The 15,749-nt window shown below is 38.8% G+C and overlaps 1 protein-coding gene across 1 annotated transcript in view; it reads left to right on the forward strand.

The window, feature by feature from the left end:
- The first annotated feature begins 858 nt into the window (after positions 1-858).
- LOC136832500 (uncharacterized) overlaps positions 859-15,749 on the forward strand; it is a 548,606-nt gene continuing 533,715 nt past the window's right edge. The window contains exon 1 of the mRNA XM_067093407.1: positions 859-2,047. Within this exon, the coding sequence (XP_066949508.1) occupies positions 2,009-2,047 (39 nt within the window). The 5' untranslated portion in view covers positions 859-2,008. The remainder of the gene's footprint in view (positions 2,048-15,749) is intronic.

The raw sequence follows: 15,749 nt of genomic DNA on the forward strand, positions 1-15,749 counted from the left end.
AGAATGAGATTGGGCGATTGAGACTAAATTATCTGGTTTTTGTTGTTTGTTTATTCATCTTGTTGGGTTTGTAGGGAATGTGGACTTAATTGCTCCCCTGTGTACGAATGTTTCCTTTATATATATATATATATATATATATATATGTATGCACACATACATACATACATACACTGTATATATATACACCTTTGTATATTGAATCATAAGGTTATTTTGACACCAGGAAGAAATGTCATTAGTATCCGAGCTCATTGAGAGGAAGCCTGCACTAATGTTGTTGCTGCAAAGTATAATTTCTCGTGTTAAGCTCAACCTCTTTGTATGGAGGCATTTGGAATAATTTTCATTTCGCCAGCGGGAGGAGAGAGAGAGAGAGAGAGAGAGAGAGAGAGAGAGAGAGAGAGAATTTCAATTGCTCCGTACACAGACCTAGCCGACAGGAACTAGCCTCAGAGAACAGAAAGCAAAAAAGAACGACGAACATTTCAAGAAGGCAAAAGCTGTTGTGCCTTGCTATATTTTTTTTTTTTTGGTGTTTGGCTTCCTGACCCCAAATCTCGTGATTTTTGCATGTAATGGGGGTACACACACGCACACACACGCCTGCCACCTACTCATCACACCTTTCAATCACTCGTGTTCTCGCAAGCACGCAATAATAACATCCATGCACGCACACACGCACCCAGGAACACTGATGGAAGCACACGCAAACACACGCACATGGGTGGGGCTCTTGGGTGGTGTTGGAGGAGGAGCGATTTATCGCACATGTGGCAACGTTTGGGTCTTGGGGGAGAGAGAGAGGGAAAGAAAGAGAGAGCGAGAGTGTGTGTGAGAGAGAGAGAGAGCAACACTCGGCCACCGATTGCCAGTCCGGGCCATTCCTTCTCACTCTCTCCACTCTGCTTCCGACCACTCCTCCTCTCTCACACACACACAGCAGCTGTTCTACCACCTGCCCCAGCTGCCCTTAGCACCTGTTGAGAACCAGCTTACAACTGTTTGAATCCCCTAAGAAGCGAACGAAAGCGCTGCTTCGCCGAGGCCTGTAGTCGGGAGATCATCGTAGGGGCCTTTCACTAATCGCAGGCTAGAGAAGAAGAAGAAGAAGAGGTAGGCTGGGTTATAGCTTGCCTTTCTAGCAGCTACCAGAGAGAGAGAGAGAAATAAAGAGAGAAAGAGAGGCAGATAAAGGATAAAGAGACGTACGTACATCAGCAGAAAAAGAGAGAGACTGACAATTAGAGCGAGTGACAGATATAAAGAGAGAAAGTGTGTGAGAGTGTGTTGAAAGGGTCTCTCTTGTTCCTCCACCGCAGCAACAACAACAACAATTCTCTCTCTCCCTCTCTCTCTCTCTCCCCAACAACAGTCTTTCTACAACCATCTCTCTCTCCCAGATAGGATGCTTGCCCTCTTCAGCAAGACCTGTGCTTAATAAAGAGAACAAAATACCATCAACAACAGTAGCAATCTAAGTTAGAAAAAAAAAAAAAACAAATCCTTCTATTTCTCGGTGATCTAACACGTCTCCTCTTATTTTTATAAATATATATATATATTTATGTATTACCTTTAAGTGACTTCTACCTGTACATTTTCTTGGGAAACATCCTCGAAGCCCTCCATGTACGAACGCAAAAGCAAATATTTGTATACAAAAAGAGCCAATATATATTTTGTAGAATAGTGGTCTGTTGCGATAACACAGCATAGAGGATTTATACCGGATACCCGAACTAGAAAGCTACTTAGACGCAGATGTATATTTCTGTACCGACATGAGTGTGAACAGCATGGCATTATAGTATAAAAGAGCGGAAATCCTTTTCGTGTGAACGTTCTAGTGCATCTTGGAATAGATCATAGTGATAACCTAGAGCCCTGTCCACCCCTCTCTTCATCCGAGTGAACTCAGCACACCCCTTTCTACCTCCTTTCAAAAATAGAACGTATCCCCCCTCCTTGTCAAACTTAGCGAGCAAGCAAAATATCAGGCAAAATGAAGACTTCGTCGTTCTCACTTCGTGTGATGCGAAGGGTAAGCAAAGCACTTTTCGTCCAGCTCAGCTCAAAAGACATTTTTGTATTAATATAAGCTGAATACTCTTAGTCTAGTTAAGGAAATTGTTATTATTTTGATGATGATAGTTTTATGATTACCATTCGGTTTCTTGGCTTTGTGACTGCTTGTGTCTCTTCGTGTCCAAGTTGCTTTGCTTTCGCTGCCCAGTATAGTTTGATATTAATATAATCAAATATTGCTTCGGCCAATCCAGTTTTCCACCCCCGCGAGGCGCCATCTATTATCTCATCTACTAATGGTCCGATTGTTTACCATCTGCCTTGTATGTTTGCTTACTTGATGTTCGGTACCCTTCCGCTATAGCCCCCCCACCCACCCCCACCCTTCCTGTACTCCCTTGCATATCCTTGTGTTTAGATAGCTGTATATACATGTTAGTACTGAGGGGGTAGCGTGCGTTCGTATGTGTTCTCTCGGCTTCGTGTGATTGATATAATCACCAGACCATATGCAGTTTCACTCAGCATTTTGTGTTGGTGTAGTCCTAATGTTTGGTCGGCCTGTTGGTTTAGATTGTGGGTGGTCATTTCCACCCCTGCACGAAGGAGACTCGGCTTCTCTCTCCTTCCATTCAGCTGTTTTCCTCCATTTTCATTAATCGCTCATTTGTCCTGACGTCTTCCCTCCCCTGCTGTATATTATTCCTGCTTATTCTCGTCCTCCCGCCATTTCCTTTTCTCCCTCTTTCTTTCCATCGCTCGTTTCCCTAGATCAGTGCTTCCTCCCCCGCCCCTCCCCCCCACCTGTTGCACGCAGACGTAAGCGAGGTTGCTCCTCTCTCCCCCCTCCCTTCAACCGTCCCTCCCCCTCCGCCCACACCTCCCTCCCGACGACCATAGACACCCGGCCCTACCAAACCCCTTTTGCCACTCCACCACCCAAGATTCTCCCCTCTCTCTCTCTCTCTCTCTCTCTCTCTCTCTCTCTCTCTCTCTCTCTCTCCACTTTCTTTTGGAATTCCCTCTTCCGGTTCCGCTGCACTCGACTAAACTCGCTTCTGCCTTAGAGATTCATTAAGACTCTCTCCCTTTTTCCATCTTTCTTTCGTTTTTTTTGCTCAGCTTTTGGGACATCTCCGACGGAATTCTCTCAACCTTCCGTCTGTCCTCTCTTCTTTTGCCTTCTCTCTCTCTCTCCTTCTCCCTCTTCTCTCGCATTTGGCTTTTGGGGTATCTGCTAGGCAGCCCATCATCTTATCTTAGCGTTTCCTGCTGTTTTCACTGTAGACCAATAGAAGGTTCATCGTTGTCTTCTCTTCGTGACATCTCTGCCCCATTCTGTATCGAACAGCTCGTTCGTGTCTCCGTGATCCATTCTTGCTCTCTGATGGCTGCCAGAATTCCGAGGTCTACACTAGGCATGCTTCTCGTTTTCAGAGCTTAATCTTAACTAACCAATTGTCCATTCTTTGCATGCGTTCCGTACTCCAGTCTAAGCTACTTAAAACTTGCTGGTTAAAATGTTAAAAAAGATTTTAGGAAATATCGCCGTGATCCCAATGAACCCTCTACGCGGTATGGAGAAATGCAATTATGCCTAGTCTTATATATGTCATTTAGGCGGATGTAAGTCTTTTGACTTGCAGGTATATGACAACACATTTTTCATCATCATAAAGATCATTATTAACGTATTTGTATCATATTGACAGTTGAAATGCATAAACCGTTTATGAACCAATGCTAGTATCTCTTGGAGTTAAATCATTATGTGACTAGATTCCTCCTCTAGTTCATGTAAATAAACAAAATCCTTTTGATTTACTTTTATTCATGCAGATTTATGCTCGTGCATTTCCATACACACGACTGCAGCTGTTCGCTTGGAAATAAAGTTCGGGTGCACGGCTCCAACAGAAAGATGGCGTAGCATTTATTTTTTCAGATGCCTCGAAAAATATTTTGTTTTTCCATTCCTGCAGCGCACGGTGAAGGTCATCACCTTGCATGCAAACACACACACACACACACACACACACACACACACACACACACACACATATATACAGTACATGTGTGGCCACTGAAAAAACACGTTTATTTACAGATACACAAATATATATGTAGGCCTATATTATATATGTGTCTGTATGTGAGCTAATGTACACATGCCCAAAGTATATATACACATGTGAATATCCATGTCCATTGTTAGTAGCCACAATGATACTTAGCTTCGCGATTTTCCTACACTAATTCTTTTGACACGCTTAAAGTAAAAGCCTGGATACGAGCGGGAAATAGCTGGAGCCTCGTTCTTCCAAGGGTAAAGCGAGGTTAATCTAATCCACTTGTACCCAGGGGTTGCAGTGACAGCTGTATTCCTCCAAAATTGTGAAGATATTTCGAAATCTGGGGGTTATTGCGACCGTTAAGAATACAGTCGCGTGTTGGAAGTGAGTGGAATGAGTCTCTCTCTCTCTCTCTCTCTCTCTCTCTCTCTCTCTCTCTCTCTCTCTCTCTCTCTCTCTCTCTCTGTGAATATATATATATATATATATATATATATATATATATATATATATATATATATATGTATATCTCTCTCTCTCTCTCTCTCTCTCTCTCTCTCTCTCTCTCTCTCTCTCTCTCTCTCTCTCTCTCTCTGAACGTGTATATATATATATATATATATATATATATATATATATATATATATATATATATATATATATGGATCATTGTGGCTACATAAAATACATGCAACGTTTATTATCAATCCATATACATATACATATCACTTCTGTGGGTATTGCAGCCTGTGGGTATTGTCGTCTTGTTATCACTTGTTAATTCTGTGTTGTAAATTGAGATAGTAATGATAATTAATTATTTTAATCAGTGAGACAGTACTAATAATCATCATAATCATTGAATCACTGAGATAGTACTAATAATTGATCATTATAATCACTGAGAAAGGACTGATAAGTAATCAGTATTATAGTTGAGATAGTACTAATAATTTTTCATTAGAATTTTGAGATAGTACTAATAATTAATCTTTATAGTAGTTAAGATCGTAATAATAATTTATAATAATTGAGGTAGTACTAATAATTAACTTTTACAATAATTAAGATAGTACTAATAATTTTGAGATAGTACTAATAGTTAACTTTTATAATAATTAAGATAGTGCTAATAATTTATAATAATTGAGATATTACCAATAATTAATCACCATCATCACTGAGATAGTACTGCCAATTAATCTTTATTGTCATTGTGATAGTACTAATAATTGATCATTATAAGCATGAGTGATCACAATGTTTTGATGAATTGATTGGAATACCTGCGATGCTAATTATGACTTCTGGGATGTACGAGTCTTCGGATGGGTACCATTTAAACCAATGCTTTCATAATCTGTAACATAGTCTCAGTGGGTTCCTTTGGGTTATAACAGACTCTGTCGGGTTCCTTAGCTTTTGGGTGCACTTAGGTACTGGGGTACTGGTAGGGGTTTTATTCATGTTATCATTTAATTATGTGTTAGTATAGTTCGTTATCAGTCACATTAATAGTTTTATTTTCGATTCTTGTTATCAGTCGCTATTCATTTTGTGTATTTATTTCTCATTCTTTCTTTTCTTATTCATTCACTTAAGGGTATCTTATTTTATTGTAGCTTGCAATGCAGGCTCATGTCCTTTGCATTGTTAATAGAGATATATGCTCATTAATAATAATAATAATAATAATAATAAATAATAATAATAATAATAATAATAATAATAATAATAATAATTTCCACTTCCGAAGAAAGACCTAAGTCTATCAAGCTTGGGCAACAAAAAATCGCTTCAGAATCAGTTTTACTCAGTGATGAATCCTTATTTATTTTTGCAATGTAAGGGACTCTCTGACATGTATTGCTATAATATTCTAGGAACACGTTTTGTATAGGCCTATATCATTGAATTAAAGTAGTTTTACGGATTGACTGGGTACAATATTTCAGTACTGCTCTTGGTGAATACTGTATTATTAGTTTTCTAACGAACTCTTCAAAAAAGACTTCTTGGGAAGTAATGGAACCATGGAAACCATCTCGTTTCCAGTACTTATAAACTCACTCCCATTCCCAGCACGTTGCTCTTTAGTCTTATAACGAACTTTTCATAAAAGACTTCTAGGGAAGTAATGGAACCATGGAAACCATCTCGTTTCAAGTACTTATAAACTCACTTCCATTCGCAGCACGTTGCTCTTTATGGGTCTACGGAATGATGAAAAATGAAAAATTATCTCTGATCGAATCTACTGTAATTCTAACGGGGTGGTCTGAGCCTGGTCTGAACCAGACCTCGGTTAGAGGAACATCGGTCTAGAACACTATCTAGGCAGCGAGACGCTTCCTACTCCCCCCCCACCTCTCCCCCTACCTCATCACCATTCGTACGGCAGCAGTCTTCGGAAAGAATCAAATCACGGAGGCTCTCTTTTTACGAAATCGGGATTCGGTCTAGGCCCCGGGCGCGATGACATATTGCTTCTTTGATCTGCGGGTCGTTAGCGGTCTCTTGGAAATTAGCCTTCGGGTTCAGAAGCCATCTGCGGATTTGCGAGCCGTGATAAGTTCCTGCCTCCCGTTCCCTGTGATTTCAAGGGGCTTGTTCTTCCCGTAGTCCTTCCTTCTCAGAAGAACTGTGTCCCCAGTTTCTTGCTCATATTTCTGTAATAACTTGCATCACTTTTCTGTCTTATACATGTGAACATAATCTGTCAAATCGGCAATTGGTAACACACAAACCTCAGTAGATATTCAGTTCCTTGTACTGAATCAGCATGGTTCACTCAGTGCTAGGTACCTAGGACCTGTTACACTGCTTAGGTAGTTTAGAGTTGAAGAAAATGCTTCTAAATCGTTCAGTATTATATATATATAATATATATATATATATATATATATATATATATATATATATATATATATATATATATATATATAGATAGCTATTTATTTACACACATTTTATATATATATATATATATATATATATATATATATATATATATATATATATATATATATATATATATATATATATATATATATATATATAAGATAAGCCCCTTTGGCCCAGTTGCTACGGGAGATGAGAATTTCCTGTGGCCCAATCTGATTTCGTGCCGATTATTGCTTATTTGTTTTTTTTCGTGTGTGTGTTGTTTTTATCGCTGTTACTTCCTATTTCTCAGTATTGCATCACCTTTTTCTGGCATGAACTAGAATTTCAACGGGAGTATCAAATGATGTTAATGAAAAAAGTATTGCTTACATGTAGATATTTTATATTTTATATATATGTATATATGTATATATCTGTATGTCTAGATATGTATATTCATGTATATGTATATAAGTATACATACAGTATATGCATGTGTATATATATGTATGTTTATATAAATATATAAATATATATATATATATAAATATATATATTTATTTATAGTATTTTTTATATCCTCCACAATGTTTTCCGACTGTATTTCAAAACTAATTCCTTTCCTGTGATCGTAGCCACGAAGCCTTTGGCTAAAGTCCAGTAGACGAAATGATATTTGCTTTCTTTTTTTATTTCCTCTGCGAGTATACAGTAAATGTCACGTATTAGTGTACGGCTAATAATCGTCTTTTGTTGGATGTTAGATTTTGTGGTAAAAATTGAAGTTTTCTTTACTTTTTTTTTCTGAGGCATTGTATGCATGTAGATTTTATATGACTAGGTATGTATGCGTATATAGTACAATACATACATACATACATACATACATACATACATACATACATACATACATACACTTATATACGTATACATGCATGTATACACATCATATATTTGTACACATATTTATATTCATATTCTCTTGGTTCCATCTGACTTTCCACCCTCTCCTAACTGTTGATTTATAGTGCAACTGCTTTGAGGTTTTCCTTCTGTTACACCTTTCAAACTTTTACTGTCAAGTTCCGTTTCAGCGCTGAATGACCTCATAGGTCCCAGTGCTTGGCCTTTACGTCTTCTTCCTCTTCTTCTTCTTCTTCTTCTTGCAAACAAAGAGCTAGAATTTCTTGTCTAGAATCCTGCAAAGATCATTCTTCCTTATAGCTCCCTTACGCCTATTTTCCTCCTTCTATGGTGGGAAGGCATTGCATGTCCCTGTGACGCCAGTTGACAGAAACCACTCACTCGATCATTGGGTAAATTAGTCAGGAACGGTTTAGTTTTAATTAAGTAGATGTCTTTGTAAGATACCTCTTGTTAATTTAGCTCCTTTAGCTAACATTGTTTACCTCTGCCTGATGTCACCTTTATCAAAAATATTTTCTAGAAAAAAAAAGCTTTTTTACTTTTTCCGGTATTCCTTCCCCTACAAGGTAATTTTATCAGAAACCGTGGAATTCTAGCGCATAAACATAATGTCAGTATTCGAATACTGTTGCAATTGTATCGTACTTTTATCAAGTGCATTTTGTCGCTTTATTCTCTCGGTCATGATTTTGACTTAATCGGATTCAGTAATAGTTAAACCTGCAGTTCATTATCCGTAGGCTATTTGTGCTGTACGCTGTTTTGTCACAGTGTTATTTCAGCTTCCTTGAAACTTATGAGCATTAAAAGTAGAGCATTAACAGTAGTCAAGTTGCTGAGAGACTGGTCCCCATTTCTACTGCAAAGGGAATGCAAAACCAGTGCTAAAGCTGCCTGGAAGACTGCTCCACTGTTCTGTAGTAGAGCAGACGAAAGACCTGTGTCACTGCTGCCAAAAAGGCTGCTTCACTGTCCTGTACTGAAGGGAATGAAAGGCCTCTGCTTCTCTGTGAACAGTACCTATCCACTGCTCTGCAGTAAAGGGAATGAAAGACTTCTGTTCTTCTACCAGGAGAGCCGTTCTGTTGTTTTGCGCAGAAGGGAATAAAAAAACTTCTTTTATGCTTCAAAGAGGACTTTTCTACTATGTTGCAGTAGGGATTAAGGGACTTTTGTTGCTGGGGAGCGTGGCTAAGTGATCTGGCCAGATGCACTGAACATTTTTATTTCTCCTTGGTTTTTATTCCCTGTTGTATAATGACTTGAATAGTAAGTGAGGTTTGTGGCTTAATGTTTCTGAATATAAAATTCAAGCGTGTATAAGTGGCAGTATTTCATTATGAACCAAGTGTCACAAGCCTACTAATCAGCTATCATGTTCTGTCTCTCTTGATGGCCGAATGGTCGCGGTCGACTGTCTTACACTGCACGTAAGCCAGATCCCAGGTTCGAATCATGGTCGGGGCAGTTACACTTAGAAATGACAATCTTTTGTGTAAGTAATTCTATAGGTATAGGAATTAGATTTTAACATATTTGTACGCACACACACACACACACACACACACATATAAATATATATATATATATATATATATATATATATATATATATATATATATATATATATATATATATATATATATATATATATATATATACAGTATATATTACGCTTTTGTGTTTACCATGTTATCATAAGGCTTTGTGCAAAGCGAGTTTAATAGTTAATTTCTTACTGTCGTTACTAAAGGCTCGTCAGCTGACGTACTGGAAAAGACAGAATGCACAGTATATGGCCTACTTTCTTGATGGGGCTTTGAAAGGAACTGAGAGTGGCCCAGTTGAAAACTTTCCCAAGTAGAAAAATAAAGAATTGGAACATTTAAGTCTTCCTGAACCAGCGAATAGGAATTCGCACGGAGTTAGTATATTTGAAGAGCAAACAGATAAGCCTGCTTGAAATTTATGACCCAATCAGCTTGAATTCAAGAGAATTGGTGAGTCAAGCAGCTAGAGGCAACTCTTACGGGCTGCTTGGACAAGAACTTGGTCATTCTTGTCCTACAGTGCACTTCACACGGTGCACTGTAGGCCTCACTTAAGGTTCCTTGCAGCGTCCCTTGGGCCCCTAGCTTCAACCCCTTTCATTCCTTTTACTGTACCTCCATTCATATTCTCTCGCTTCCATCTTACTCCCCTAAAAATTGTTTCACAGTGCAACTGCGAGGTTTTCCTCTCGTCACACCTTTAAAACCTTTATACTCGAATAACCTCATAGGTCCCAGCGCTTGGCCTCTGTCTTGAATTTATTATTCCAGTCCTGCAATCAGATATTTAACGCAAATGCCCCCAAAAGGAAATAAGCAAATTTCAGGGACAGGCAACTGAGGTAACTTTAGTCAAAAGCCATCAGACATGCAAAAGGGAAGTTAGCGGGTGGTCTTGGGGGCGAGAGGCCTTGGTGCCCAGGGAACGGGTTCATCCGACATCAAGAATGCGGGAAACATTTTATTGACAGTCCACGAGGAACCGACTAATGCAACGGACTCGTATTTCGTGAATCAGGTGCCAGGAGAGGAGGGATGTTTCTGAGATAGCCGTGAAAGTATTCAGAGGTGTTCTGTCACTTATTTTTTTTTTTCAACCCGGAGGGAAGCATGTTCATTTAGTGGTCTCATTAATCTAGTCGACTTATTCAGCTAGAAGACGGTGCGTTTCGTGTCAGTCATCCGGAATGAAGCAAGAGTTTTTAGGGATCAGGCAAAAGGTAATCTAGTATTAAACGTGATTTCTGATAAGATTTGAATTTATTCCTACGTTTGGGTCATTTATTTGTATTTCTGACATGACAGAGCCAAAGAATATCTTGTGATTTTCATGTTTTTGAATATTTTTTTAGTGTCTTTCCATTTCATTCCCGTAGGCAGATAAGTGCCGTCAGTGCACCTCACGCGGTGCACTGTAGGCATTATTTAAGGTCCTTAGCAGCTCCCCGTGGGCCCCTAGTTGCAACCCCTTTCATTCCTTTTACTGTGCCTCCGTTCATATTTCTTTCTTCTTAACAGTTGTTTCAGCGCAACTGCGAGGTTGTTCTCCTGTTATACACCTTTCTCAAACCTTTTCACTTTCATTTTCCCTTTCAACGCTGAATAACCTTATAGGTCCCAGCGCTTGGCCTTTTGTCCTAAATTTTTTATATATATATAAATATATATATATATATATATATATATATATATATATATATATATATATTATATTTATACGAACTGGAACAAATGATTTCATATGCAACAAATGATTCGTATGCAACTCCTGGAAGTTATAATCTCTCTCTCATTTTTTTTTTATATCGTGCCAGCAATAATGCGCAAACAAAAACAGTGCTCATCTCAGGATCCCTGTCTTCGCAACCAAACGCAAACAAAGGATCAGCGCAGGATCACTCGTTGTCCTGGAGATCATCTTGTCCTGGAGATCATAGACCACAGATGTCAGGAAACCGCCAGAATCCCGGTCGTCGTATTTGCTCTTGCCTCGTCCTTGGCATCTCGTTAGCAGCGTTCGTTATGATAACGCCTTTCGTTTCTTTTACTGCACCTCCGTTCTTATTGTGTGTCTTTCGCCTTACTTTCCACCGTTATCCTGTTTCATAGTGTAACTGCGAGGTTTTCTTATCATATCTTTCTTCCATCTTACTTCACGGGGTGTACTGTAGGCATTACTAAAGGTTCTTTACTTGCGGCGTTCCGTCGGCCCTTAGCTGCACCCCCGTTCATTCCTTTTACTGGACCTTCATTCATATTATCTTTCTTACGTCTTGCTATCCACCTCTCCTAACAATTGTTTCATAGTGCAACTGCTTTGAGGTTTTCCTCCTGTTATACCTTTCAAACCTTTTACTGTCAATACCCCTTTCAGTACTGAATGACCTCATTAGTCCCAGAGTTTGGCCTTTGGCCTAAATTTTATATTCCACTTCCAGAAGTTGATTGACCTTCGGTAATGAGACGCTGCTGCTGTTGAGAGATGCACATTAGCCTGATTAAGGGAGACCAGGCTAATGGACAGGTATTGCTCGGTGGCTTTCCGTGTCCATCAACTGCTTACGGAATTGCAACTGTGTCTTTAGAAAAAAAGTGGAAGGGATCGTGTGTGCGTGTTTTTACGCAAAATGCGTATGGTCTATGTGTTTTGGCTGATTATCTTCACAGAGAAATGAGTAGATTTTATGTGGTTTAAGTTTGCCTGGTTTTCAAAGTGCCAAGTCTTTATTTTTTTTTTACTGAGGTCTGTATTGAGTAACTTTCTTATTATTGATTTACCATTTGTTGCTAGACTGAAATTAGAGGATTGTTCAGTAGAAGGTGATTTAAGCACGCGCGTTGTGATTGTAAAAATTCCGTGGAAATCTGTGGTTGTTTGATTATAATCGCTTGAAACATATTAAGATTATTTTAGCATTTATGTATGATTGTACAGTCGAATTTTCGCAGTCGTTATTCTGGTCTATAATGGTTTCTTTGTCATTTCATCAGTGACAGTGTTCCCAGAGAGGAGTATCACTTCAGCAGAACTCTCAGAATACCAGCTCTATTGACAGTTGTTGTTTTAACGCCTGTCATAATACTACCATAGGCCGGAATGCTCCCAAAATACTGTCAGAATATATGGTAACCTACGATACCGTAACCTACCCCAACTCTCCAAACTCTCCTTCCTCCACCTCACCCCCTCTTAACCCCTTTTCTTCCGCTGAAATTCTTCCCACCTCTTACTGCTGTATGGAACTCTCAGCCACTGCCCATGAAACTCGCAACCGTGGTCGATAAAACTTTCAGGCACGGCCCGGTAGTGGCCTTTGTTGTTGGCACCTATAGCGGTGCCAGACGCTCGATCATGGCAAACTTTAACCTTAAATAAAATAAAAACTACCGAGGCTAGAGGGCTGCAATTTGGTATGTTTGATGATTGGTGAGCTGATGATCAACGTACCAAGTTGCAGCCCTCTAGCCTCAGTAGTTTTTAGGGCGGACAGAAAAAGTGCGGACGGACAGACAAATAGTCTTCTCAATAGTTTTCTTTTACAGAAAACTAAAACCTTTCAATGCTTGGCATTCAAGGGCAGTTATTCTATCGCAGATCATGGAGAGGTACATATGAATGAATGTAGGTCAAGGCCTTGACAGTCTTTTACATATACTAGGTCACAGTATTCTTTTACATATACCAGGTCACAGTATTCACGGTCCTTTTTTGGCTGTCAATTCCCACAGTGTCACTTGAGCACCTTTGATTGATGATGTTGCTTTTTCGCATTTGCTGTTGTGATTTCCTAGTTCATTTATCAAATGGCCATTTGGGGGCCATATTTGGTCTTATTCGTTACTGAGACTGCCATTTGAATTAACTTTAGTTTATTAACCGAGGCTGCCTTTTGTGTTATCTGGGATTTATTAACTGAGACTGCGTTTTTATTTAACTGATTTTAACTGAGGCTGCCTTTTGAGTTAACTGGGATTTAGTTAACTGGGGTTTATTAACTGTGCTGCATTTTGATTTAACTCAGAGCTTTTTTGTTTTATTTAACTGGGAGTTGTTAACTGAGGCTGACTTTTGAATTAACTGGGATTTATTAACCGAGGCTGACTTTTGAGTTAACTGGAGTTTATTGACTGAGACTGACTTTTGAATTAACTAAGATTTATTAACTGAGGCTGACTTGTGAGTTAACTGGGATTTTAATATTACCTGAGACTTCCTTTTGAATCAACTGGGATTTATTAACTGAGACTGCCTTTTGAGTTAACTGGGATTTGTTGATTCTGCCTTTTGGGTTAATGGAGTTTATTAACTGAGACTGCCTTTTGAATAAACTGGAATAAATTGACTGAGACTTTCTTTTGAGTTAAATGAATTTTTTAGCTGAGACTGCTTTTGAATTAACTGGGATTTATTAACTGAGACAGCCTTTTGAATATTTAGCTGATGCTGCCTTTTAATTAACTGGAAGCGGTGCTAGTTACATTTTTGTTGACAAAATAAATACACACACACACGCGCACGCGCACACACACACACACACAGAGAGAGAGAGAGAGAGAGAGAGAGAGAGAGAGAGAGAGAGAGAGAGAGAGAGAGAGAGAGAGAGAATGTTGTCCTGTTATATTGACTGATGCTCTCGATGAATACTCCTTTCTTTTCATTACCAGGTGATTAGTGTCGAGTATAATATAGTGTAATAAAATGGATTAAATCTTTACTTAGAAGAAGTTGCTCAATTTTGTCTAATCTCGTTACCTGTTTTAGGGAGGGCCACATCCTAGGTGGTCTTTATTTGTTTTTTTGTTTTTTGTTTTTAAAAAGTTCTTTAAATTCGCTATCTTGTATGTCTGATTTCCCTGTCTTTTCGTCAGCTATTCCAATTCTTATATAATTTTTAATCAAAATGATCCTCTTCCAGTATCCTATATTGCCCAACAGTTTAAAAAACTTTTATGCTGTTTATTCCGCTACTTTGTCCTATCTGTGCTTATCGTGTCATTTCAACCCTGTAAGTCCAACTGTAATACATTATCAATTTATCTCGGCATTTCCCATTTATTCTGTCATTGACTTGCAAAGTCCGTTTAACACCACATAAAGAATTAGTTTCCTCAACAGTACTTACATACAACCTACCCTTTGACTTCCAGTGCATACGCATGCAGTAGGATCAACACATACATATATATTCATGGAGGGAATTCAAACAGCGTATTCCCATTCAACTTCAAACATGCAGTGCAAGCGCTCATGACTAGATAAGCCGCTGCTATCGCATCTCAATTCAGCTTTCAACTCGTATCGCCAGCGCCCCGGGGTTAGGTAAAACATGGCCAGCCTCTCTGGCAGTGTTAGCCTACGTAAAAATATAACACTCGTTCATATTTGGAGCTGACGCTTATAAAAACGTTTAGGGTGTTAGTGCGTCAGTGCATCTCACGCGGTGCACTGTAGGCAGTATGAAGGTTCTTTGCAGCGTCCCCTCCACTCCTAGCTGCAATCCCTTTCATTCCTTTCACAGGACCTCCATTTCATATTCTGTCCTCAATTCTCTCCTGACAGCTGTTTCATTAGAACTGCTTTGAGGTTTTCCTCCTGTTACACCTTTCAAACCTTTCTACTCTCAGTATTCCTTTCAGCGCTGAATGATCTCATAAGTCCCAGCGTATGGGCTTTGGCTTAAATTCTGTATTCCTTCCTTCCTAACTTTAAAAACTTAAGTGTGAGATAAAATGTATTCTTTCCTTACTAACTCTAAGAACATAGTATGATGTCAAATGTACTCCTTCCTTCCTGACTCTAACAACATAGTATGAGGTAAAATGTATAACTTCCTTCCTGACTTTAAAACATAGCATGAGGTAAAATGTGTTCCTTCCTTCCTTCCTAACTCTAAATACATAGCATGAGGTAAAATATAATCCTTCCTTCCTAACTCTGAAAACATTATATGAGGTAAAATGCATTCCTTCCTTCCTGACTTTAAAAACATAGTATGAGGTCAAATGTATTCCTTCCTTCCTGACTTTAAAAACATAGTATGAGGTTAAATGTATTCCTTCCTTCCTAACTCTAAAAACAGCTTGAGGTAAAATATAATCTTTCCTTCCCAACTCTAAAAACATAGTATGAGGTAAAAATAATATAATCCTTCCTTCCCAACTCTAAAAACATAGCATGAGGTAAAATGTATTCCTTCCTTCCTAACTCTGAAAAACACAGCTTGAGATAAAATATATTTTAGATTGAGACAACTTCCTCTTCCTGAACTTTAAAGTCCTGCTG

Source organism: Macrobrachium rosenbergii, chromosome 50 (genome assembly GCF_040412425.1).
Source record: "Macrobrachium rosenbergii isolate ZJJX-2024 chromosome 50, ASM4041242v1, whole genome shotgun sequence".
NCBI classification, from domain to species: Eukaryota; Metazoa; Arthropoda; class Malacostraca; order Decapoda; family Palaemonidae; genus Macrobrachium; species Macrobrachium rosenbergii.